This window comes from Oxyura jamaicensis, chromosome 6, assembly GCF_011077185.1.
Source record: "Oxyura jamaicensis isolate SHBP4307 breed ruddy duck chromosome 6, BPBGC_Ojam_1.0, whole genome shotgun sequence".
NCBI classification, from domain to species: Eukaryota; Metazoa; Chordata; class Aves; order Anseriformes; family Anatidae; genus Oxyura; species Oxyura jamaicensis.
Window position 1 is genome coordinate 5,792,632 of NC_048898.1, and position 22,989 is coordinate 5,815,620.

Sequence of the window (22,989 nt, forward strand, 5' to 3'; positions counted from 1 at the left end):
GGGCCGCCCGGGCCTGCGGGGCCAGGCCCCGGCCGCGAGGTGACTGCCCCGGCCGGAGCCGGAGCCGGGAGCGGAGCCGCTGCGGGAGCCGTTTGCAGCAGAGCCGTAAATCAGGCCGAGCGCCGCGCCGCGGGGCGGGGAGGGGCGGGGCGGGATGGGGCGGCCGACTGACGGACGGGCGGACAGAGCGCCGGGCAGCCCCCCGGACCCCCGCGGACCCGGGCCACCCCCCTCCCAGGAGCCGTCTCCCGCCCGCTTTGGGCAGCCGGCGCTCCGAAGCCAAATCTAGCAGGCAGGAAGAGTTCGGCGTCTAGCGCTGCCCCGGTGCGCTCTCAGGGTCCGGGCAGTGCAATACGGACGGGTTTTCCGTGCCCAGAGCGAAGAGCTGCTGCTCTGGGTGGCAGCCCGAGCACGCTGCCCCGCAGCAGGGCGATGTGCGTGCTGCTCGGCTTACTTCTCTGTACCACCGATGTGTGCCTGTTCTTAGATATCTCCAAAAACATGAGCAAGGCTGTAGAGTGGCAGCCTTTCTGAGGGAATAGTGAAATACTGCTCTTCTAAAATCTAGTGCTTCAGGCCATGGTGGTAATATGCTGCAGACTTTCTTTATTACAGTGGGAGAAAGCACCGCAGTAAAGTTTAATCCTGTGCTGACGTATCTGTTCCTTGAGTGCAGCGTGCAGGAGGAGTCCTGAACACTGAGAAAATCCGCTGCATTGATGGATGCCTTTGATGTGATTAAGACGTTCCCAGTAAATGATTCACCAGATGGCACCTCAAAGGAAGTTACTCGAGTTGCATTTCAGAGCTTCAGTTAATCTCCAAAGTGTGTGGGCTACCATCCAGGCTGCAACTTTTTGCACAAGTTATTTGTCCTGTATTAACCTTGTCTGACCGTGGCCATTTCCCTTTCTTTTCTCATTGTGCCTTGTAGGGTGCTACCTGAGGCCACATTCACATCCAGAAGAGCTGATTTCCCCCTGACAGCTGACAGTAATGTGAGCCCTTATAGAATCACAGAATGATTTGGGTTGGAAGGGACCTTAAAAATTGTCCAGTTCCAACCCCGTGCCATGGGGGCTGGTGGGCCCCCTCCCACCAGCCCAGGCTGCCCAAAGCCTCATCCAGCCTGGCCTTGAACACCTCCAGGGATGGGGCATCCACAGCTTCTCTGGGCAGCCTGTGCCAGTGCCTCACCAGCCTCAAAGTGAAGAGTTTCCTCCCAATATCTATTCTAAATCTCCCCTCTTTTAGTTTAAAATTGTTCCCCCTTGTCCTATCGCTGTATCATGGTCCTGGGGATAGAAAATGTTGATGGTGGCTTTGAGGGAGCCAGGTGATAATTCCTGTCTGGATGTGTGGTGCAGTCATTTTCAGAGTACTCGTCAAGGACTGATCTCCCCATGATGCATCAGCAAGTGTGCATTTTACACTGGGGGACATGCATCATCCATTACATGTCAGAGCTTCATTCCCTGTGATTTAAACCTGGAGTGGGTAGAACCCAACACTACCACTCACACAAGCCCAGATTTACACAGCCATAATGTATGACTCATCTCTGAAGCTCTGCCAAGTGCTGGGGGAGTGTTATCCAGTTTATTTGTATGCATCTCTTTCTTTCAAGATCCTTTTAAACACTTTTCAATAAGTCTTCTAGAGGGATAAAAGTTATTTAAATGAAACTAGCATGTAACAACCTGCCTGGTGCTGCACGGAAGGTGGGAATATTGAGAATATTCGGCTTTTTTAGGTAGTGATCCGTACCAACCAGGCCTGGTCCCATAGTTGCTGATTTTGGCTGGAAAATTATAAGTTGACCTCTTCCTATTTTGAGGGTGCTCACAAGGTTAAAATCATATTTCAAAGGTGAAGTAAATTTTGTTTGGCTGATAACTCCACTTTAGTGAAGGTAGCTGAAAAAAACATGCAGTTTGCTTTTCAAGAGTTACACTGGTTGTTTATCTTCCTAGATGGGGAGAATAGGTGAGTCAGTTTTGTTTTTATTTGCAGCCACTTTCCCCTTCAGGCTCACAATGCTGAAGTGTTTGCGGGGGCTTTTTCTTGTGGCGTAGAGCTGGATTCACTACTATCAGTCTGGCTGCATTCATCAGCCTCTGCTTTCCCTTGTTTGTTTACAGCTTTGCTTTGAAAAGGGTTGTCAGGAATTTTTGTCTCTCCCCGGTGTGCCCACACCCCTCTCTGGTCTTTATTGCGTGATCCAGCCGGTTTGCAGGAGACGTGAATCTGTGCAGCATTTCCTTGTGGACGTTTTATTGAACTATACATAGGTATGCCAGGATGCACGCACACAAGCACACGTCCGCTACCACTGCATGCAGATGGGATTTGGAGTTTGGCAAGTACCACAGCCCCCTTGTTCTGCTGTAAACGCTGTGCTTGAAATAGGTATGCCTTTTCAGTTCAGCTAATTTGTATGCTGGAAAGTGCAGTGTTTTTCTTGGGGTTTGAGCGTGAACTACAAATGCACATTACTTTGAGATGCTGAAACTTATCTGCATTTAATATTTATCTCCTTCCTCTGTTTGTTGAAAGGAAGTAACAAGTTAGTCCAAGGGAAGACCTTCAACGCTTGTAGGAATTATTTTAGTGGCTTTTACGGTAGAGGTGCCTTGGACTGGGATTCATACTAGCTTTGTGTGCAGATAAATTCAGGATGTATCAAACATACAACAAGCTCTATGTTACTGCCACAGACACTCATACCACCTAGTAGGAAAAAGACTTTCTGAGGTGCATTTCTAGCATAAGAATTGGGCAGCACGGCCCTTGCAGCGAAAGTGAACTGAAAGGAAGAGAACAGGAATGTACACCTGGTTTTGTGTGGCTGCTCAGTGCTGGCCAGCTTGTTGCCTTCCTCTTGTTAGGGGAGCCTTAGATCTAATCATTGAAAGTCAATTTGCTTGCTTTTTATTTTTATTTTTATTTTATTTTATTTTATTTTATTTTATTTTATTTTATTTTTTATTATTTTATTTTATTTTTTAAGTAAAATCTATGTTTCCGAATGAGTTTTGCTATCACGGTAACAAGAGGCTGCATGCTGTGAGGGTGCTCTTGGTCTGGTAGCAGTCTGTCACTCCAGGCTTGGCAGCAGCTTCCAGCCTTTCTGCAGAACTCCTTAGTGATCCCGTAGGCTACCCCTGGCTGGAGGTGAGAGTTGTTTCACTTTGCTCTTCTCTACCCATACTGATTCATGCTTTTCTGGTTAAAAAAATGGAACAAAGCGTTCTCTTGCATGTTAGTTTGCACTGCTTCGTCCATACCCAGAGCTGTCAGGTCATGGTGGTTTGGCTCGTGGTGGGGTGAGGTGGCTGCAGGTTGCCTTCCAACAGGGTTACTGCGCACTGTGCTCGTTGTAACATGGGAGATTTGTATGGGCTCAAAAGCTACAGCTGGCAGATTACAGATGCAGCACCAACCTGTGAGCCTGTCCCTGGCTGTGTCCTTGAGGCACTGCCTTGTTTTTTGCGAATTACATCCCTTGCTGGGGCCTCCCTTCCCATGTGAAAATGGGGACACCCTACCTGGGCATCCTCAAATGTGCTCTGATGGGCAGCACATGCTCTTTGATGGCAGCCCCGGGCTTGAACCTGTCCGTGTGCTGGAGGCTGCTCCTGCGCAGGCAGAAGTCCTGGGGCACTTTAACCATGAGGAGGAGGCCCTCGAGGACAGGAACAGCCACAGTTGGCACCTCTTTTTCCTAGGGGGATGAACATCTGAGCTGGAAGTTGCAATGTGCACCAGGATGAACTGAGCCTTTTAGTGAAGCTGCCTCTCCCCTGCTCCCCATGCTGGTCCCCTTTTGAGATCCTCAGTGGTGCAGCAGTACCTCTGGCTGCACCAGGAGACCTCAAGGTCTGGTCCGCGGGCACAAGTAGCAGCAGCTGCACAGGGTCAGGACATCCCTGGTGGCAGTGAGGGACAAACCTCTCATGGCTCTCCAGCTGGGGACAGGATGTTTTATATGGCCGCAACACGCTGGGCTTGCTTAAGCCAGCTCTAAGCAGCAAGAGAATTATAGTCCAGGTGCTAATTGTGGGATTAGCTAGCAGATTTATGCATTGAATGTTGATGGAAGAGAGCCAAGAGGTAGAGAGTAATTGCTGTTCCTAGAGCTCTTCTGAAATGAGAGGCAATCTGCTGCAGGAAGGGGGTCATTCTTTTTTGGTTGAAGCTGCCCCACTCGAAAAAAGAAAGTGAAAGACAGCAAAAAACATGCCAGGATATCTTTAAAGAAAGATTTCTCCCTACAGCAAAGCCTTTCCCTCATTGGGACTTATTAAAATATAGACATTTTCTCCAAAGAAGAGTACAAAGCACAGCATCAAAGTGGAATTTCAAGCTATTTCATTCTGATGGTGTTCTTTTTGCAATGGACACCAGATGGTAAGGAGCACTGCTTTTAAAAGTTCATACCAAATGCCTTCCACGTTTGAGGAATTACATTTGAAATAAATCACACTGATTTCCCAATTGTAAAAAGTGTCCAAAAAGGCCATAAGAAGGACAGAGAATTGCCATTAATACCTAATTAGCTCGCTTTGGTGCCTAATCCTATGCACTGGGATTGTAAAAGTTTTCAATTTACATAAGCAGAGACATAAAAAGAACAGCATTGAAAGGCTGCTGTGGCAAATTCAGTCCTCTGCCATCTCCAAATGCGTGGGAGAGCAGTCCTAAGCCCTGCAGGAAGCAGTGGGTCTGTGCTTTTCCTTCCCCCGTTCTGCCGCAACCCTGGCATCTGCGCTGCAGGCAGAGGGGGCTCTTCGCCTTCCGCAGCGATGTCTGCTGTCCAGGAGGTGAGAGCCAGCTGCTTTTAAAGCGGTGGTATTCCCTTCTCCTTTATTGGCATAGAGACGATGCAAGGCAAGTGCCTGTGTTTAGGGGTGGTTCCTTTCTCACACTTGCTTAAGGATCCCCTTGTGCTGTGCAAGGTGATGCCATGGTGTTTTTATCTGCTTACAAATGCCAACTAGGGAATTGTCCTGGTGGGTGGCAATGTTATGCTCGTGCATCTGTATCAGATACGTACCCTGGCTATAGAGAACATGCTGAGGAGGAGAAAATTACATTTCTCCAGGAGGGAGATACGTGTCTCCTGTGTCTTTAGTGTCATTGCAAAGTATGTTGATTTTATCTGATGCTTATGGACAATATTTTTTTTCTCTTTTCTCCTCCTTTTGGGTATTACACAAGCAGTTCATTTTCTAGTTTGCATTCCATGTAAAGGTCTTGGAGGGACCAACCACTGGCCTGCTGGCAGGAGGACAGGTAGGCTGGAGGTTCCTGCACCTGGGCAGGACACTGAATGCATTAATGAACACTGAAAGGAATTAATAGGGCTTTGAAAGCAACTGGAGAGGGGCTCATTTAAGCCAACAGGCTTCCAATATGATGGAGAGAAGGAGGACACGATCTACAATAAAGGGGTGGACTTAAAAGGAAAAAGGAAAGTACGGAACACTTACTAGTTCCTAAGCATAAGTGAGATAAAAAGAGAGTGCTTCTCTCTGGTGTGTTAGCTTTGCTGGCACTGTTCAGTATTCGTGTTGTAGTCAAGCAACAGCCCAAAGTGGGCGAGAAGAGCAACGTGGCTGCATGGCTGGTTTGAAGGGCTTTGCCACTTCCACAGTAGACTGCCTATGTTATTGACAGAAATTTGTTAGACTCACAGGGTGAAATTCACCAGGGGACATGGGGCCAGTATGAGGGCACGTGTCATTTGTCTCTCATCGCAGCCCTGCTCTCATCCAGCCAGAATGTATGGTGGGAGCATTAGGGCTCTCACTTGCTGCAGAAATGTGCCTTTTCTTAGTTCACATAAACTTCTCTTTCAGGCAGTAGGTTCTGAAGGCTGGAAACTGAACGTCTTGACCAAAGGAAAAAATAGTAGTATTGCGGTGGGGTGCATTTTGTCTTTTCCTCAAATTTCTTGCACCCAGATGGGGGTTAGCTACATAATTTGTAGCCACAGACCCTCCCACACAGAGCAGGAATGAAACCCAAATTGATCCCATCCAAATAAGGCTTGTTCTCATCTCCTGAGTAATGGACTGTATGTTAAACTCACGTGAGCCTTTCCAGAAGGTGAAGTATTCCACTGTACTTCTCTTCAAGGCTTACCTGAATGCTGACATTTTACCCAAGATCTGAGCTGGGGCACGTTTTCAGCTTCCCATTCTCTGTTGAAATATTTTATCCTAAAGAGGCTATTTAGTTAGATCAGTAATTTTAGTTTAGAAATGCCCAGAGGTGAAACTATTAGTAACAATGGAAAGATTCTTCCCTTCTAATACAGCCTGGAGAAGGCTGCTTGCTTTCTAGCCAAAGATCCGAATGAGTGCCAGTAAAATTCAGGTAGCTGCACATAAACCAATATGGTGCCAATTATACGTGGGAGTTATTACCCTTAAAATGGTAAAAGATGTTTTTGTTCTCCACCAACTTAGTGATGCTAGTTATTGAGATATTTTAGAAGGAATGTTGAAAAATTCATGCGACTGGGATGCTGATGAGAAAAACCTGTTCATCAGATTGGCAATGTGTGTGCTGACTGCACGAGGGCTGCCACCAAAGTTCTGGGTGCTTCAATGGCTGTCGGTGCCAATCGCCCATTTAAATGAACTCAGCAAGAGCATTTACTTGCCTGCGTGGCCAGTAAATGTAACGTGTGTGTGAAGAAACGTACCCCTTGCTACAGGGGTGGAGAGAGACATGCTGTTCCTGCGCTTCTGGGGAGGGACTTGGAGAGGCACTGAGGGCAGCCTAGGAGCTGAAGCCCCCTTGTGGCTTTTGAAACTCTCCTGGGCTGGCGTTTTACAGGTGGAAATTGGTGCAGGTCTGGAAGAGGCTGTATGGCAGAGTAGCGGTATATTAAAAAAAATGAGAAGGCAGTGCAAGTGTCCTGAGGTATTAACAGTAAAATGAAATGAAAGTGGTCTTTGTGTTAGATAGTGGCTTGCTTTTGCTTGTATTTTCCCCCACAAAATCTAATGCATATAGATGTAAGTAGGATGACTCAGAGTTGCAGAGATTGCTGAAGGATGGGGTCAGGGAAGACATTCCCAAATAGGGAAGGACTAAGAGAAAGCGTAAATTCATTTGTTGGTTAAAGCTGCCTATTGCAGGTGTTATTGCACAAATGGTGTTTGCACAAACATATCTGTAAGTTATCTTAAAAAGGTGATCCTTGGTGTCCAGATCACACCTGGATAACTTCCAGCTTGGGTTTGTGTTAGCTGCTTACAGAACCTGTTATGAAAAAATTATTTGCTGTTTGTTGACTCCACTTTAAACAACATAATTCCACTTTGATGATACTGTACAAACACACAGATAGCATCAAGTGCTAGAAACGGCTTCCTAGAACTCAAATTGGTTTCTGAAATAAGGCAGTAAATATATGTGTGTGTATAACTCATACATGCATCCAGGCATAGCTAGTTATTTTTATTCTTCCAGATTAAATTGCCTGTAAAAACACGAGGTGCTATTTATTGTTACCATTATTTGTAATTTAAAATGCTAACTATGACATGAAGTGTTGTCTCAGCTCATTTAACAGGCCATGAAATGGTTAGAAGGATGATAGAAATCTCCGACAAACCAACCTCAGGTGAAATGTAGTTACTTATATTTGCTATTCAACCCGTTTTTTTCATAGCGGTGAAAAAAATGGGTTGTCCTCTTAAACACATAATGCTATTACTAGTCAGAAATGTTTCCCTCTCACACTGAACTGAGCATAGGCATAGCCCAATTTCATTCCATTCCTTTCTTTTGACTTCAAAGGTAACTGAAGTAACAGAAAAAATAGCTGGACACATCCTACAGTGAAATCGTAGTGGGCTTTAGGAAGGTGTCCTGCCCTTCACTTTGGCTGTGAGGAATTCACAGGAACTGGTTTGCTTTGCAGGCACTTTCTGCCCTTAGATCTTTGTACCTCAGGAAAAAGATATTTTGGTCCCTCTTATGTGCAAATGGACAATTTTGATGGAACAGTTGAGTGATTCAACAAAAAATCGTCACCTCTCTAAAAGGGCCCGTCTCTGATCCAGGTTTGTTCCCCAGAACAGCCTTATGTCCTTGTGCCAGGTCCCAGCATCTGCAGTGCTGTGACAAACCCTTCCTCTTTCGTTTTGTCTCTTTTGGGGTTTCGTGGAGGCAAGCTAGTTCACACTTCTGTGGCACTCTGAGGGGAGAGGGAAATGCTCTCCAGAGTGCGCCAAGGAAGCAAATCACAGCGAAACAAAGCCCCCCTGCCCTCCATCTGCCCCCCTGCCTCCTCAGTACACCACCAGGAGAGCACTGCCTGGCTCCGACTGTGGGTGGCAGGACAAAGCAACAGCAGAGCTGAGAGCTAGGGGAAGTTTTGGTGGAGACATGGGGACCGGGAACATTTGCAATGGGAAACTGGTAGTTCTGCAAAGTTAAATCCTTTTTTTTTTTTTTTTTTTTTCCCCATGGATATATTTCTTTAAAAGAAGCACTTGAGCAGATGATTGCTCAATGGTTTCTTGTGATCTGTTTTGGTGAGAAATAGAACACAGCTGATGTTAAAACATAAGTGATGTTTTCCTTGAGGCCCAGAGGCTTAAAACTTCTGATAGAAATTTCCACCCACAAATGGTTGTTATGTGCCTTTTGAAAAGTATATTGATAGTAATGATACGTTACTTGGTTTTAACTGAGTTTTCTTTCTCTGAAATTTCCCTTAATCCTTCCTGTTTTGGCTCTTCCTCTTTCTTGGCCTGTCTTGCATGACAAATGCAGCTAGTACCCAACTGAAGACTCAGAAACGTGCAGAAGAAATCATAGCTTTGTGGCAAGGCAGGAAGAATTACAGAGCTATAGACAGTTATATCCCTAAGTATAACTGAGAAACTATTGACACAAACCAATGGCACACTGATGAGAAGCACTTCTTAGGGCAAAGTAAGAGTTTGCAGGAAAAACAATCTGAGTGTGTGAAGTGCAAAGAAATAGTGTTTGATTCACTGTGGTCTTACTTCGCCGACCAGGCATGAGCTACTGTGCCTCAGTTATTTGGAATGACAGCTGTCAGCTCGAAATGTGCCTGCCAAGGGACAGTCACTATTTACTGCCTTAGCAATACTATGCAGAGGGATTGTGAGCGCCTGTGGCTGCCCAGAGGGTAGCTGATGTTGCTCAGCCTCAAGACCATATAGCTCTGTCACTTTTCACTCCTTAGATGCCTGTACACCAGTACTTAGAAGAAAAACAGACCAAACTGCAAACTCACTTCAGGCTGAGATCCTTTGCCAAGAGTTGTGGTCTGCAGAGATACTCTAAATTGTATGAAAAAAATAAAAAAAAAAATTGAAGACCATCTGCAAATACCCTGTATCCACCTTCAGACAGCAACCCTGTTGTTGAGCTAGCTGGAGAATCTCTCCCTTTTACTGGGAAATTACTATCAGAAGCAGCTTATGTCTGCTCTCCCACAAATAGATGGTTGGCCTCTGGATAACAAAGGGAAAGGGATTTCTGTCACATTTTTCTCATTTAGGAGTTTATCTTTAGATTTGCAATATTCTCAGAGTACTTATTCCCAGTTTCAAATTCCATATGGCAAATCATTTAAATGGTCCACTGACTTTCCACTTGCCCATACAAGATCAATTAGGAAAAAATCGTAACAGACCTGATGCTAAAAGCAGCACATAAAACACCGGGTGAGATTCTCCTGTAGCACGAAATAGCGACTTCACCAGCAGGCTGCCCAGCCGATGTTCGGATGCAGCTGTCTCAGACTGCACCAAATGTCACCTGCAGTAAATGTATCAGAAATCAAAGCAGGGTTTTGTACCCAACAAAGAAATCCTGTATAAAGGTATGATAAGGAAGCGACAGTGTATAAAACCTCCTAGAAATCCTTTTAATACTGAACATCCTTTCAATATTCAACAGCAGAAAGGACCTCTCCGGGTTTACATAGGACTATCATTTTTGTGTGACCATAAGTTCTGTGTGTGTAAATGTCCCCGTTTGCAGTGCATCCAAGTGGCCAATTTCAACCAACTAATTTTGGTCCTTCAAATACTGCGAAGATAAGAAGCCACGTAGAAAAGAGAGACCATATAGATTTCTAAATGTCAGGAAAGGCTGCAGAACTCATGCTTTATTAAACACTGTGTGTACACATTGACTTCTCAGCTAGAGGAATGCTCTGAGTGAAGCTATCAATCAATCAATCAATCACCTGTGAGGATCCTTGTCCAACAGGATACTTCTCAGGGGGATGGCTTTACACTTATGTGGGGACCACATCTAAGTTGACTTCAAAACCACTGCCCCTGGTCTCACAAGCAGAAACTGAGGAGTATGTGTGACTGGTCTACCTCAGCTAACCTTTGTAACGTTTTTTGTGCGTGAGCAGCTTTAAGACATAGAGGATCATGAAACTGTGGTTTGAAGTCACATAGTGTCACTGACTTTGAATGTTTTCAGGTTTGATCTCAGAAATTGTTTTCCAAATGCATGTGGTGATGGATTTTTTGCAACTTATTATTTCTGTTACAAAACTTATTGGGGGTGCATTTAAACCACGTACAGTGTTTTTAAGAGACTACAGTATTTTAATCAGGAGGCACTTCAGGATGGGATTGACATACAGAATACTGGGCAGAGCCAGTTTCTGGACTCTTATCTGGGAAAAGGAAAAATGATTCCTTGTGTTTTTTCAGCCTTTTACTGTTTATTTTAGAAATCCTCCAGGAATATAAAACTATCAACAGAATAGTTCATTGAAGCACCTGATATAAATGTCTTGTTGATGGTGCCATAAATGTTATAGGAAAGCATTGTACGGAGAGGTGACCCCAGTGCCATTTGGAACACTGCAGCAGCAGGACTGCAAAATACTAAAAAAAATGGAGCAGAAGGTAAAGATACTCTCAAGGTAAAATTAATCTGTGAACACCTGAAATAATGTGTTTATGCTAAGCTGCTATGGCCTCTACGTTTAATTATCAAAAGTATAGATGATGCATCTTAACTAATTTATGCAGTTGCATATTTTAGGGCATCTTCATTGGCTACGTGCCTGCCTTAGAGAAGACGCCTACTTTAGACTGCTCAGGTAAAATGGAACCCTCAGACTTGTCTCTTGCCAATGTTTTCACCTTGGCAGGGTTAGGAAGGAGCTCCTTGTTGCTGTCTAGATTATTCCATTTCACCTCATCCAGTCAAAGCTGCAGCAGACACACAAAACAATAAAGCAGTTACTTTATTCAGTTTGTTGGCCTGGTATCCAGCCCAGTCAATGGGAAGACTAAGTGATGACCTCAGCAGTTTGAAATGAAGGAATGAGTTAAGGCTAACAGTTTTGCCTTTTATCTTAGCCCTATCTTCAATTCAATTCAGGTAAACACCCTAAATTCCAGAGTTTCTGTCCATTGAACCGGACTACAGGGGTCATGTGTGACGGCAGTCAATGGCAGCAGTTTGCTTTTCAGTTTAAAATGCAGTAAGTAGAAATCAGTTATTGAAAGCCTTGCAAATTCTTTTCCATGTGCCCAGTACAAATCTTCATGTATTTCCATTTAGGAGAAATCTAAATAGGAATTGAATAGATTTCTACTGGCACACTCTGATGGTATTCAACGAGTAGGTGTAGCAAGCTGTGGGAACTAAGAAATTAAGAAAAATATTGCAGTGCTGTCAAGAGTAGGTGTAGACATTTTGTACCTGCTAAACTAAAATGATGGGCCTAACATTTAAAATAATATGCTGATGTAACACTCAAGCAGAGCAGTGATTTAGGCAGACAATGATCTTTCCTCTGCTATCCAGTTTCCCTAATACTAGAAGGAAACTAAATGCTTTGCAATGCCGAGAGAGTGGCAAATAAAAGGATGCTGTGAAGGTGTGATTCATCTGAAAAAACGCTTCACTTAAGCAACTCCAGGAGGCAGGATATAGATCCCCTGTTTAATTCACCCGACCTGCTCCTGGCTTCTCTGTGCCAGCGCAGCAGCCCCAGCGCAGGCTGCTCGGGGCTCTCCCCGTTCGGCAGTTGTGCCTCCGCGGTCTGTGTCCCTCAGCGGAGGCTGGCCTGGAGAAGAAAACACAGGGGCAATGCTTCCATGGTTATTGTTGCTGTCTGCTGGGATTACTCTTAAATTAGGGAGCAGAACAGCTGCCAGCTGGCTCCCAAGTCTCTGGATAATAGAGATGGCATTAAGCCATCTGCACTTGGAGTCAGCATGCGTGCTGTGACGGCAGGGCAGCTTGGCTGGAGCGGGAGCGCGGAGGGAACGTCTCGCCCATACAGCTCCTGCAGGACAGGAGGGCGGTTTAAAACCTCGGTCTCGTGTTCTCTGAAGAGGAAGGACTAGGAGTTTGGTGAAACGTTCATTTTTTTAATCAAGCATCTGACAGATTGAATGAATCACGAAGCTTGATTTTATAAAGAAAAAAAAAAGTACTAAGTGAATGCAAGGGAGGACCAAAGCAGAAGCAGGTCCAAGTGTGAAAAGCCAGGCTTTGCAGTAACATGTATCTAACGTAGTGGAAAACTGGGCATTTGGACCAGCTCAAGAGCAGGTCTGCAGCCAGCTTGAGAAGGCGCTGTTCACGTTAGTTATGGCTGCGTCCCACCCGCCTAACTGCCACGGCTTTCTTAGGGGTTCCAGCACAAGCCAGTGTCAGCGGAGATGTGTAAGGGCTGCAGGCACAGGCTCTTCATGCCACTAGCAGTCACATTTGGGGACTTATTAAGACTAGGATTTGCTGAACAGACTGTACTGCAAAATCATTCTAATTAGCATCTAAAACTCTTGGAAAGCTGCCACCGATCCCAGGGAGCTGTCTGCACCACCGGGAAAAATGATTAAGAAAAGGGCTTTAGAGAGGCTGGCTGCCTGAGGCAGGCCGGGACGTAGCTTGTCTTTTGCAGCGGCGTTAGCGTGGTTTTATTTTTGACCTTTTGTTAACGTTGCAGGCAAACACGGGGGCAGGAGCCTTTGCGGGGCTGCCGGGGCCGAGCGGTGCCCACCGCCTCACAGAGGCGCCGGGGGGCGGGGCCGCCATGACGCGGCCGTTGCGGCCGTTGCGGGGGGCGGGAGATTTGAACGGCGGCGCCGCCGGGCACCATGAGGCGGCTGCGGCACGGGGCGGCGCGGGCGGAGCCGGTGAGGAGTGGGGCGGGCGGGAGGAGACCGGAACCGGGGCCGAGCTGGGTCCTGTCCGGACAGGCCGGTCCTCTGAAGGCCCATCCCGGTGCCTGTCGGGTTCCCCGGTTGGCGTTTAGAGGTCGCAGCCCGTGCCCTGGGGAAGGCAGAGGCTGTTCCTCGGGCAGCTCCAGCTGCGGGGCCGCGCGTCTCGCACCTGTTGCTCACCGGCTCCGCAGTGCCGGGGAGAGGGGAGGCCGCGAGGGAGCTGCAGGCGGCATGTGGCAGAGCAATGCTGGGTCGCTCCTTCCAGCCCAGGTGGTGTGCCCGTATTTTTAGATAGAAGCGGCAGGGGAAAGCTGACCAGTGCTTTTTGGTGGGTGTGGAGAACTTCCTATTCTCCAAATCGGGCTGCGAAGTCGTGCCTTCAGATCGGATTGGAGTGGCACAGCTGTGTAAGCTGCGGCCCAGCAGCCATGTACTGCTAGCCTGGAATATTTCACGTGAGGCTGGCTGAGATGGGGCTCAGACAAAATCCGTCGTGCAGCTCCCAGAGTTGCCATAATGATGCATACAGGTGCCCCAAGCTGGGAGGGTTCCTCTGCTCACTACAGCTATGAACCTGGCGGTGGATCTGGTTGGGGTGCCGTGCTCCGTGCTGGGTCAGTGTAGGAGCACATTCCCTGGGAGATGTCAGGGACAAGTGCTATTTCACTCTTCTGAGATGAATTTCAGCTTTATAACAGCTGATGAATACCTTAGACTCAAAGAACGTGTAATTATTTCTTAGGGGCAGTTGTGGGCCTTGCTTAGCTTTTCTGAGTTTTGTAAAATTTGACTTGGAATGAAAGAAGACTGACGAAAGCTATTTGCTTGTCATTCAGGGATGGGAGCTGAGAAGAAGGCTGGATACAGGTGCAGGGGAGGCAGAGGTGTTGGCTCACTGCTTTATGCTGTGCTGCCTGTGGTTGGAACCTCAGGAAGCAAATCTCAGAGGGGAAAACAAGTGGTTTGTCAGTGCTGTTCTAGGTCTCCATGTGTCGGCCGTGGAGAATACCAGTGGAGTTTCCAGCAAAACCCTGCAGTGGTAGCTCTGGGAGGCGTTTGCCACCAGACAGCCTGCTGGTGCCAGAGGGCATCCGTAGTGGTTTCCTGTGCACATCCCAAGCACTTCTCTTGGGCCTGAGCTGGAGAGCTCTTCATTTTGGAGGGGCCTCTATTCTTCTGTGACATCTTCCTTTATGGTGGTGACTAGTCACCGTTGTGTTCTCACATTGTGTCTTAATTGTCTTAAACACTGACAAATTCAGTAGAACTTGGGTTTGTCCTGCTTTGCCTGGTCACACAAGCCTGGGATCTTTATCATCTCAGGGGAAAAACAAAAACAAACACTTAATATATGTTGCCTGAGGAAAATGGGAAACTGTGTCTGTGGGCTTAGTGACTTGCTGGCTTTTGATGTGGGGCAGAAGAAGCTTCTGTGTGGTACTGGGCCCTATTTTTGACAAGAATAAGATGCTATTTGTAACGACAGAGCTGGGAAATAAAACGAGCCTTAACCTGCAAAAGGGTTCTGAAGTGGCTGGAAGTGCAGAGCATCACAGTTTGAGTTGTGCTGTGCTGAATGTGGCTTACAGACCAGAGCTGCTTTTTCTTTAGGGGTAGCAAGTGGAGGTGGTTTGGAAGGGAGAAATGCTCTGTGAGCAGATGGAGGAGCAGCTGAAACATTAAATATCTTTAGATGATGGCATCAGGCCTTCAAAAACAATAAAACCCACTCCTGCAAAGATAGGAGGGAATGGTTGGTGACTGTGCAGTGAGTTTCCACCTGGCTCTTGTGACTGCTATAAAGGATCACTTTCTCATGTCAAAGGCAGCTACAGACAGAGCGAGTCCACAGGCAAGAAGAGAACCTTCTGCCTTGCCCCATTCATGGGCTCTGGTTTTCTCTGGTATTTGAATTGTGGGGAAGTTAGTTCCCTTCTATTTCTAACCTGTTTTGAGGCTCAAAGGAGTTGCTGGTACTTCTCTACCAGCTGGAATACTAAACTTGTAAATTCAGTTTATTGTACTGGTTTCAGGCAATTGCTTATAGATCCATCTGCAGAGCACTTGTTTTGACTTAAGATGTACTACACAAATGAAAGCTGACAATGCTTGCAATTCCAGAGGTTTCTTAGTGTTGAAAAAGCCTCAACACTGATTTGCAATGTGTTTGCAGTACAACTTAGTGATGTAGCGACAGCGTGCTGGTTTGTGCATGTCAGAAATATTGGGTTGTTAGGGATGGCCACGTACTGAGGAAATGGTTATCATGGTCATCTGTGGCATCTAGCACACCTTTGGGAGACAGCGAACAGTCTGTGATCCTTCGCCTTAATTATCTTCTGGCTAGGTGTGGATAGACCTGCTTGAAATGGCAAGTGAGGAATAATGCAATTTAGAAATACCCCATTTCTCTGAGAATAAATAGGAAAAAGTTAATTTTCCATAAGGTTTTACAATACATTAAAAATGTATTTCCTTCAGAAAAACCCTGATGCAGAATTCTAGTGACTGACAGGAAAGCTTGTCTTATTTCATACTTTGGAATGAAAAAATCATTGCTTGCGTGACTGTGCAGTGAGGCAAGGCATGGTTCTTCTGTAATGCTGTTGAAGGTACCGCAACTATCTGACTTCTGGTTCATGGCCTGAAGTAATCAGGTATTGAGATAGCCTCCTTGTTTCACTTCTAGGTGTTCCCTGAATTGTATGTCAACCAGAAGTGAAAAAATATGTTATTCAGCCCTTTTCAAGATGGCCAAAGAAGTGAGACGATTGAATTTCAGATATAAAATATTTCAGATGTTGTCCTGAGGTTAGAGATTATTTAACTAGGGATCGCTATAAAAAGCGGGGTGTTATTTTATAAGCTTTGTTCAGTTAGGACTCACAACGACCATATATTATTATCCTGTGAAAGACACATTGAGGCACATGCATTTTTAGTAAATTTCAGATGCTATGGTGAATTACTTTTAGCACCTGGTTTGGAATTTGCATGCATAATATGTATAACAAATCTGTTACCTCCTTTGTTTGACAGTATTCTTGTCTCTGTCTGAAGCAAGAATAATCATTTTACATTTAGTAACAATTTTAATGGCTGCATATAATTAAGCCTAGGGCTTTCTATCCCAGCTGTATAATAAATAGAGCTCCTTAAAATTCAGAGTAATGTCAGTTGGATTTTTATTTAGTCTTTTTTTTGCGTATCTAGGAATATGACATCCAAGAGAAGATTAACTTTGAAATCCGCATGCGAGAAGGCATCTGTAAACTACTTGCAGTGAGTACGCAGAAAGACCAACTTCTGCAAGCAGTTAAAAACCTGATGGTTTGCAATGCTCGTATACTTGCATACCGGGCAGAGCTACAGAACCAACCTGGAGAGCCAGTCTCAATCGGAACTGAGGGGCGGTGAGTAAAAGCTCTAATTCTAATGGAGCATTATGAAGAGGCCTTTTGTGTTTGTGCATTGTTAAGCAGCCTGTCTAGGAAACTGGATTTAAACCCTTAATTCTGTCTTTCCTCGTGCGTGCATTCCTTACTGTTGCTTTAAATAATTACTTTATAAGATCAGTCTAATATAATCCTTTTTATTTTAGAAAATTAAATACAGAAAAAAACCCTCTACCCTAGTCTGAGAGAACAAAACAAAAATATCCAAGTCAAAATACACGTATTTCTACTTTTCTCTTTCTACTGTTGGTAAGGTCTCTTTAATGATGGAATCATCATGGTTAATTGGTACCCTCTGCTGGTCACTTTGTTAACTACATCAAAGTGATAGAGTACAACTTCATAAGTATGAGGAAAAGGCAGTTTGATAATGTTTTTACATTTTGTTTCTTGAATGAGATAAAGTATACATGATTTATTCGAATCACTTTATTTTTTGCCTAATGGAGTAGATTTTGGATGCAGTGTTAAGAATTGCAGTGCAGGGGTGTTATTACTTTAATGAAATACTACATTGCAATTAAGCATAGAAACTCTTCAAGTATATGTGCTTAGCTCCAGTGAATTGTATCTGTAGGAATAATCCTGCTATTGTTTGCTTTCAGAAATGCAGTCTTACAGAAGAAATTTATTGAAGGAGAGAATTGTATTTTCTGACTACATCAACAGTTATTGTGAAAGCTGATTTTTTGAAAACTAGCACTTGTAACTTGTGGTATTGTGTAATTATTGCAGTTGTATTGCTTTTTTCTATGAAGTGATGACCTTTATAGTGATTCCACTTTTATATTTTTAATAGTGGAATAATATGAAATAAATTTACACAACTCCTGGTCCTTGATGCCAGTGACCACAGGATGGTGATGGCACATGTCAAGAACAGGGCAGAGATACTTGGAGATGTATCTGAACAGCTGCATTGTTTTCTTAAAGTCACGGTCAGCTGTGTTGTTCACTTGACTGGTCTCAGCTTAAAGCTCTGTCTTAATGGGTCCTTTGAATTGTCACAAAGGTCATTTGAAAAAAGATTCATGCCCTAGGGGTAATTTATCTACCATTTAGATCTCATCTTTGATTGTTAATAGTGCATTTACAGTTATTTTTCGCATATGGTGGACAGTGGAATTTTGTTAAAACTTAATCCAGATAAGATGATGGCTGAGAATAATTTCTAGAAGTGACTTGGGTTTTCAGATAAAATTTATTCTTATTTCTTGTTACATGTGTCTGCAGTTTGTGAGTTCTGAAGATATTCCAACTGCCTATAGAAGTCAAGATATTTGTAGTGAATAGAAAGTTTCATTTTACCCTGTTTAGTTAGGTGTTGGGAGCAGTGGCAGATATAGTGAGCAACAAAAATTCTTTTCTGTGGATTGCTTTGATGCAATTTAAGGTTTAGCTTGTGGTTTACACTCTAGCTACTTAGTAAACTGTCTGCTTCACAATATTAACAAAACACCTTATTGTAATTGGTCTCTGTTAACAGGGGAGGAGGCATTTCTCTGTAACCAACAATAGAATTGATAAATTAAGTTGTTCATCGATGTGTACAGAAGGAGTAAAGTTGGTAATGTATTTGATTCTGTTGGAGCTGAAAAAGCCAGGAAAGATCAATCTAAAATTTTCTTTTAATACTCAGGTTAAATAAGCTTTGGAGTAAGATCTTCTAGGGAATTAAGAAAATTGATGGTGTACCTTCCTTCTGTATTATCCTCAAGAATCTAATGACTTGTATCTTAAAGCAGAGAGACCAAATTTGACTTTAAAGAAAAGCCTTTGAAATGAGTTATAATATGGATCCCCTGATTTTTCTTAAATGCTTAAAGGGTTGAGTTACAGAAATGGAAATGTGTGGATATGAGACCTCATATTTTTTTTCCTTCTTTTTGGCAGATTGTCAGGCACTAGGACGAAAGACCGGGTGGCATGCAGAGCAAAAGTTGCTCTATCAGGTAAGTGGCTGGGTTGTCAACTTAACTGTAGCAGCCAATTGGCAGGACAGTAACTTGTAATACAAAATTATACAAACAAGATGATATTTTTGAAGTGCTTTTGTGGTTCAGGGGTATAAATCCTCTTGTGCTTTAAGGTGATTTGTGCTTTTAAGTCGCACACTTGGTTTTAAAGATTCTACGTAGCATTTATATTTTCCTTTCAGGAACTTTCACAGTGGGAAGTGCTTTTTTTCTGTTTGTCACTAAACACTGAATACCTTTTAAAATTAAGTAAGTGTATATGTGCGGAATGTGCTGAAAACATCCTCTTCCTCTTCCCCCTCTCCCCCCCCCCCCAACAAGCTTTTGATATGATCTAACGAACTGCAGGCGGAATTGTAAGTAGTATGCAAATATAAATGTTCTTTAGCTAGTGCAGGTAACCACTAGAGCAAAGGTATAGTGGTATGGCTTTAATGCAAATTAGCAACAAGAATACTTACTAGTGATTTCCAGCAGGCTCATAAACAGTTTCCTTGTCTGGTCTCAAATTTCTTCACTATGAATTTATCACCTTATCTGTGCTATGTTCAGCATGCCTGTAGTTGCTTATTATGGCTGCTCTGCTAGCTTTTCTAACAGATCTGTTTGTGCTTCCTGAGCTGCTGCATTGAAAACATAATGCAGAAGGGCTCACTACTTAAACTGTTTAAGTTCATTCCGCATATTTTGACATATCTTTAAGAAAGGTAACTTCTAGTGGAAGAAGAGTGGTGATCACATGGTACAGTAATGTTTTCTGCCAGCACAGCTGTTTGCAGAATGTATATCTGTCTTTCCTCCTTATGGTAGTCAGATGAAAGCATCTGTTTGCCTGTCTGTGCTATGGTTGTACCTGTCATTGGATTTATAGAGTTATCTGCTGTAGAGATCATATATACTTCTGTTATCTTCAAAACATCAGAATTGCATAAGGGTTTTTTAGTTTTTAAAAAAAATCAAGTTGTGTAGGATGTGAAATACTAAGCTAGTTTTGATGGGACAAGAGGATGCGAGGGTGAAATATCACCATTTATGTGCAATCTTTTAATGATTTTGTTGTGTTGTTAATATAGTGGTTCTCACACTGGTGGTTATGATCCTCAGGAATGTGGAGTAGATCATGGAGAAGAGGTATTGCCTACTTCATTCTGAACTCAAGTCGTACGTGCTGGGATGCTGCCATGCCTCTTCAGATTGCAGGGAGCCTGGCCAGGTCCTGCTTACAACAGGAAAGCCTAACTGGCCTCTGCTTAGAGATTTATGCCTTGTAGAGATCATCTTATTTTCCACTATATGCATCTGAGAAGCAGAGAACTGTTACATGGGAAGTAGTTATGTATGCTTAGCGAGGGCAGGAGCCTCTCTGTGCTGTTCTTGATTAGGAATTCTGGCATGATGCTGATATGTGCCCCCCAGTTCCTCCTTGCATCGTCCTGTGACCCATCATCCTGTGCCCATTTAGCTTGCCAGATCAGGCCCTGTCTGCTTCAACAGCTGCAGTATGTTCACATCTGTGATGTCCCATTATATATCATTCCCTGTCTTTTCCATTCCTTGTATAGAAAATTGAGCATGCTACACTTCTTCCTTGTATGCTGACCCACAATGGATTTGCAGCTGGGGTTGCTCTGCATGTGTGGAAGGCAGACACGCATATGCACACGCCTACCTTGCTGAGAATGCAGTTGTGAATACAAGCAGCGGGAATCAGGAGATACAAGCACTGAATTGGCTGGGAGAGTTTGGAGATGAGGAGTCAATGATGAACCATGTAATATGAAAGGGCATGGAATTTAAGAATTGAGAATACAGAAAGGATTTTTTAGGGAAAACTAATCCATCCACTTATAAATATATTTGTGTCACGTGATTAGTATGCATCAGAAGCTTAGATCATGTGATCATGTGGCCAAAACTGAAAGTTCAGGAACAGCTTTTTAAGAGTACTGAGGAATGCACTCCCATGGAAAGCAACTGTATGTCAGATACTGAGTGGAGAGTGCATTCCTTAATACATAAATTTGCATAGTCCTTTTATCCCCCCACATTTGTGTAAATTATGTAGTTTGTGTCTTACCAATCAATTATTTTGTCAGAAGACCACACATTAAATGTTGATCAAAAAGCATAATCATAATTTAAAGTTATCCTGTGAAGTTCTAATAAATGTCATAAGGAATCATTAGCTTAAAACCTGATAAACTCTAGTGCTTGAATGTATCGAATTTGAATCCACATGGATTTACAGCTAATTGTAACTGAAATTAAGATCTGTGAAAATAGATCTTTGTTTTTGATAAATGGCAGCTTTTTCAATCCACGGGTGAGTTGAAAACTGATTTTCAAGCAACATGTTAAACTTGTTCATGCAATTGACAATCTGTATCTTGATGATTTTTCTGACTAAGGTGTAAATTTTTCAGCTAGTGTGCTATTGAAAGTGGCATACAAAACCAATCTTTAATTACTGTTATTGTTAACAAGAAATATCAAGCACATTAAAATTGTCATTCAAGCAATGCTATGGATAAAGATGCTAAAAGGCTTCTATTGTATTTCTTTATTTTCACATATTTATACAAATTTATGGCCTTTGCCTTTTAGGGAAAAAGTGTTCTGTGCTTTGTCTCTGACAGAAATGAATATTTATATTTATATGTAGTGTTTAAGAGTGACTTCTGCAACTGTTTTAAGGAACCTATTTTTATCTGTTTTCTTACTCTAAAAATAATTAAAGGCTTTTAAAAATGCTTACTATGCAAATACATCTCTAGAAGTGAAAGGCAGTTTCAGAAAAGGGTGATGCTTTGATTTTTAGGAAGTTGTGGTAGTCTAAAGCTGTATACTGATAGTTCACTGTGAAAGTTCATTAGATTTCAGGAACACTTTTAAAATTAGATGACTTAGCAAGTTTCAAAATGGAAATGTCATCTTTAGTGAGATGACCCATAGTAACATAATCAAAATTAGCTTAAATTAGTATTTTTTCCTTTAATTTAACTTCTGAAACAGTGACTATGTTTATGTAGCTTTACTTAAATCAACAAGAATTTGAGCATGTAATTCCATGTGGGAATACATGACAAATAATCTGTTGGAAAAATAGTGTTACTGTTTGGCACAGACTGTATGTGGATTTTTCCATTATCCTCATATGAACAGTGGAGTCAGCAATGCTCCTGCATAACAATATCGAAGATTTTTATCAAAAGACAGCTGAGGTATTGCTGTTCACTGCTGCCATCCTGTGTCACTTAATATATTGCATATACTTTTAAACAACAACATCTTGTACTTAAGAAACCAACTTTGGATTTGTTTAGCCCCGACTGCATTTATCTTGTAAGAAGGGACAAGTAAGAAATTTGGATATAAACTTGTGCCCTCAAAACTGGAGAAAAATATAACTCAGTGCTCTATTGGATTGGGTAGATAAACTATAAAGCTTGTTGAAGAAGATACCTTCTTAATATTAAAATGACAGGCATGATTTAAAATAATGTTTCTGTAATTGCCTCTGCTGCAGTCCTGGTATAGAAGGATATTTGCTATTTAAAAAAAAAAAAGTTTCTATTGTCGTATGCCAACTAAGACAATTCTAACTGGGTATGTGATTACAAGTGGTATTTTCTCTGTGGTTAGCAAAACAAGACTTAAATGCTTGCAATATCAGTATCCTGATTTTTCCATTAAAACTAGAAGTTTTTCCTCTTGAAGTTGGAGGAGTGGTTTCCAGCACCAGACAAGCAGAGTTTGTTACATCTCTGCATAATAATGGGCTCTCAAAACTATGTTACACAGCAACTCTGAAGTGTTATTTGGAGTACTTTCAAATTAGATTTAAAATAGTCTTTATGCTAGCATGATTTATGAAAGAAAATGTCACCAGATTGAACTAATCTATTTTTTTGATATTGATAATAAAATTGAAATAGTTCTATTGTTCATTGGGTAAAAGGTCCTGTTACCTCCATAACACTAGGAAAAGAAAAAATAAACTTTTTATATTTTATTTTGAGCACAGTTTTGCAGTATTGCCTAGACCTTAATTTCCCTGTCTTTTTCCTTCTTTAGATATCCGAATACCATTAATGTGGAAAGATTCTGATCATTTCAGCAATAAAGAAAGTATGTAAGATATAATGAACTGATACAAATTTACAGGCATAAGCAATTGCTTAAAACTTCATGGGGAAGTCCGTACTGATCTCAGCCCTGTTTCCCTGTTTTTTGATCTTTCAGTAGGTCCATATTTTACTCAGCTTGTTGCATAGTAGCTCTTAACTTGAAGTTGTTGATTGTAGCAAGCTGAGGTAGTTCAAAGTCCTATGGTTCTGTATATTTAAACCCTAG

The 22,989-nt window shown here is 43.0% G+C and overlaps 1 protein-coding gene across 1 annotated transcript in view; it reads left to right on the forward strand.

Moving 5' to 3' along the window:
* Positions 1-13,030: 13,030 nt before the first annotated feature.
* Positions 13,031-22,989, forward strand: part of RTKN2 (rhotekin 2) — a 31,264-nt gene continuing 21,305 nt past the window's right edge. Inside the window, exons 1-4 of the mRNA XM_035329397.1 lie at positions 13,031-13,163; positions 16,419-16,618; positions 18,554-18,612; positions 22,711-22,764. Of these exons, the coding sequence (XP_035185288.1) occupies positions 13,140-13,163; positions 16,419-16,618; positions 18,554-18,612; positions 22,711-22,764 (337 nt within the window). The 5' untranslated portion in view covers positions 13,031-13,139. The remainder of the gene's footprint in view (positions 13,164-16,418; positions 16,619-18,553; positions 18,613-22,710; positions 22,765-22,989) is intronic.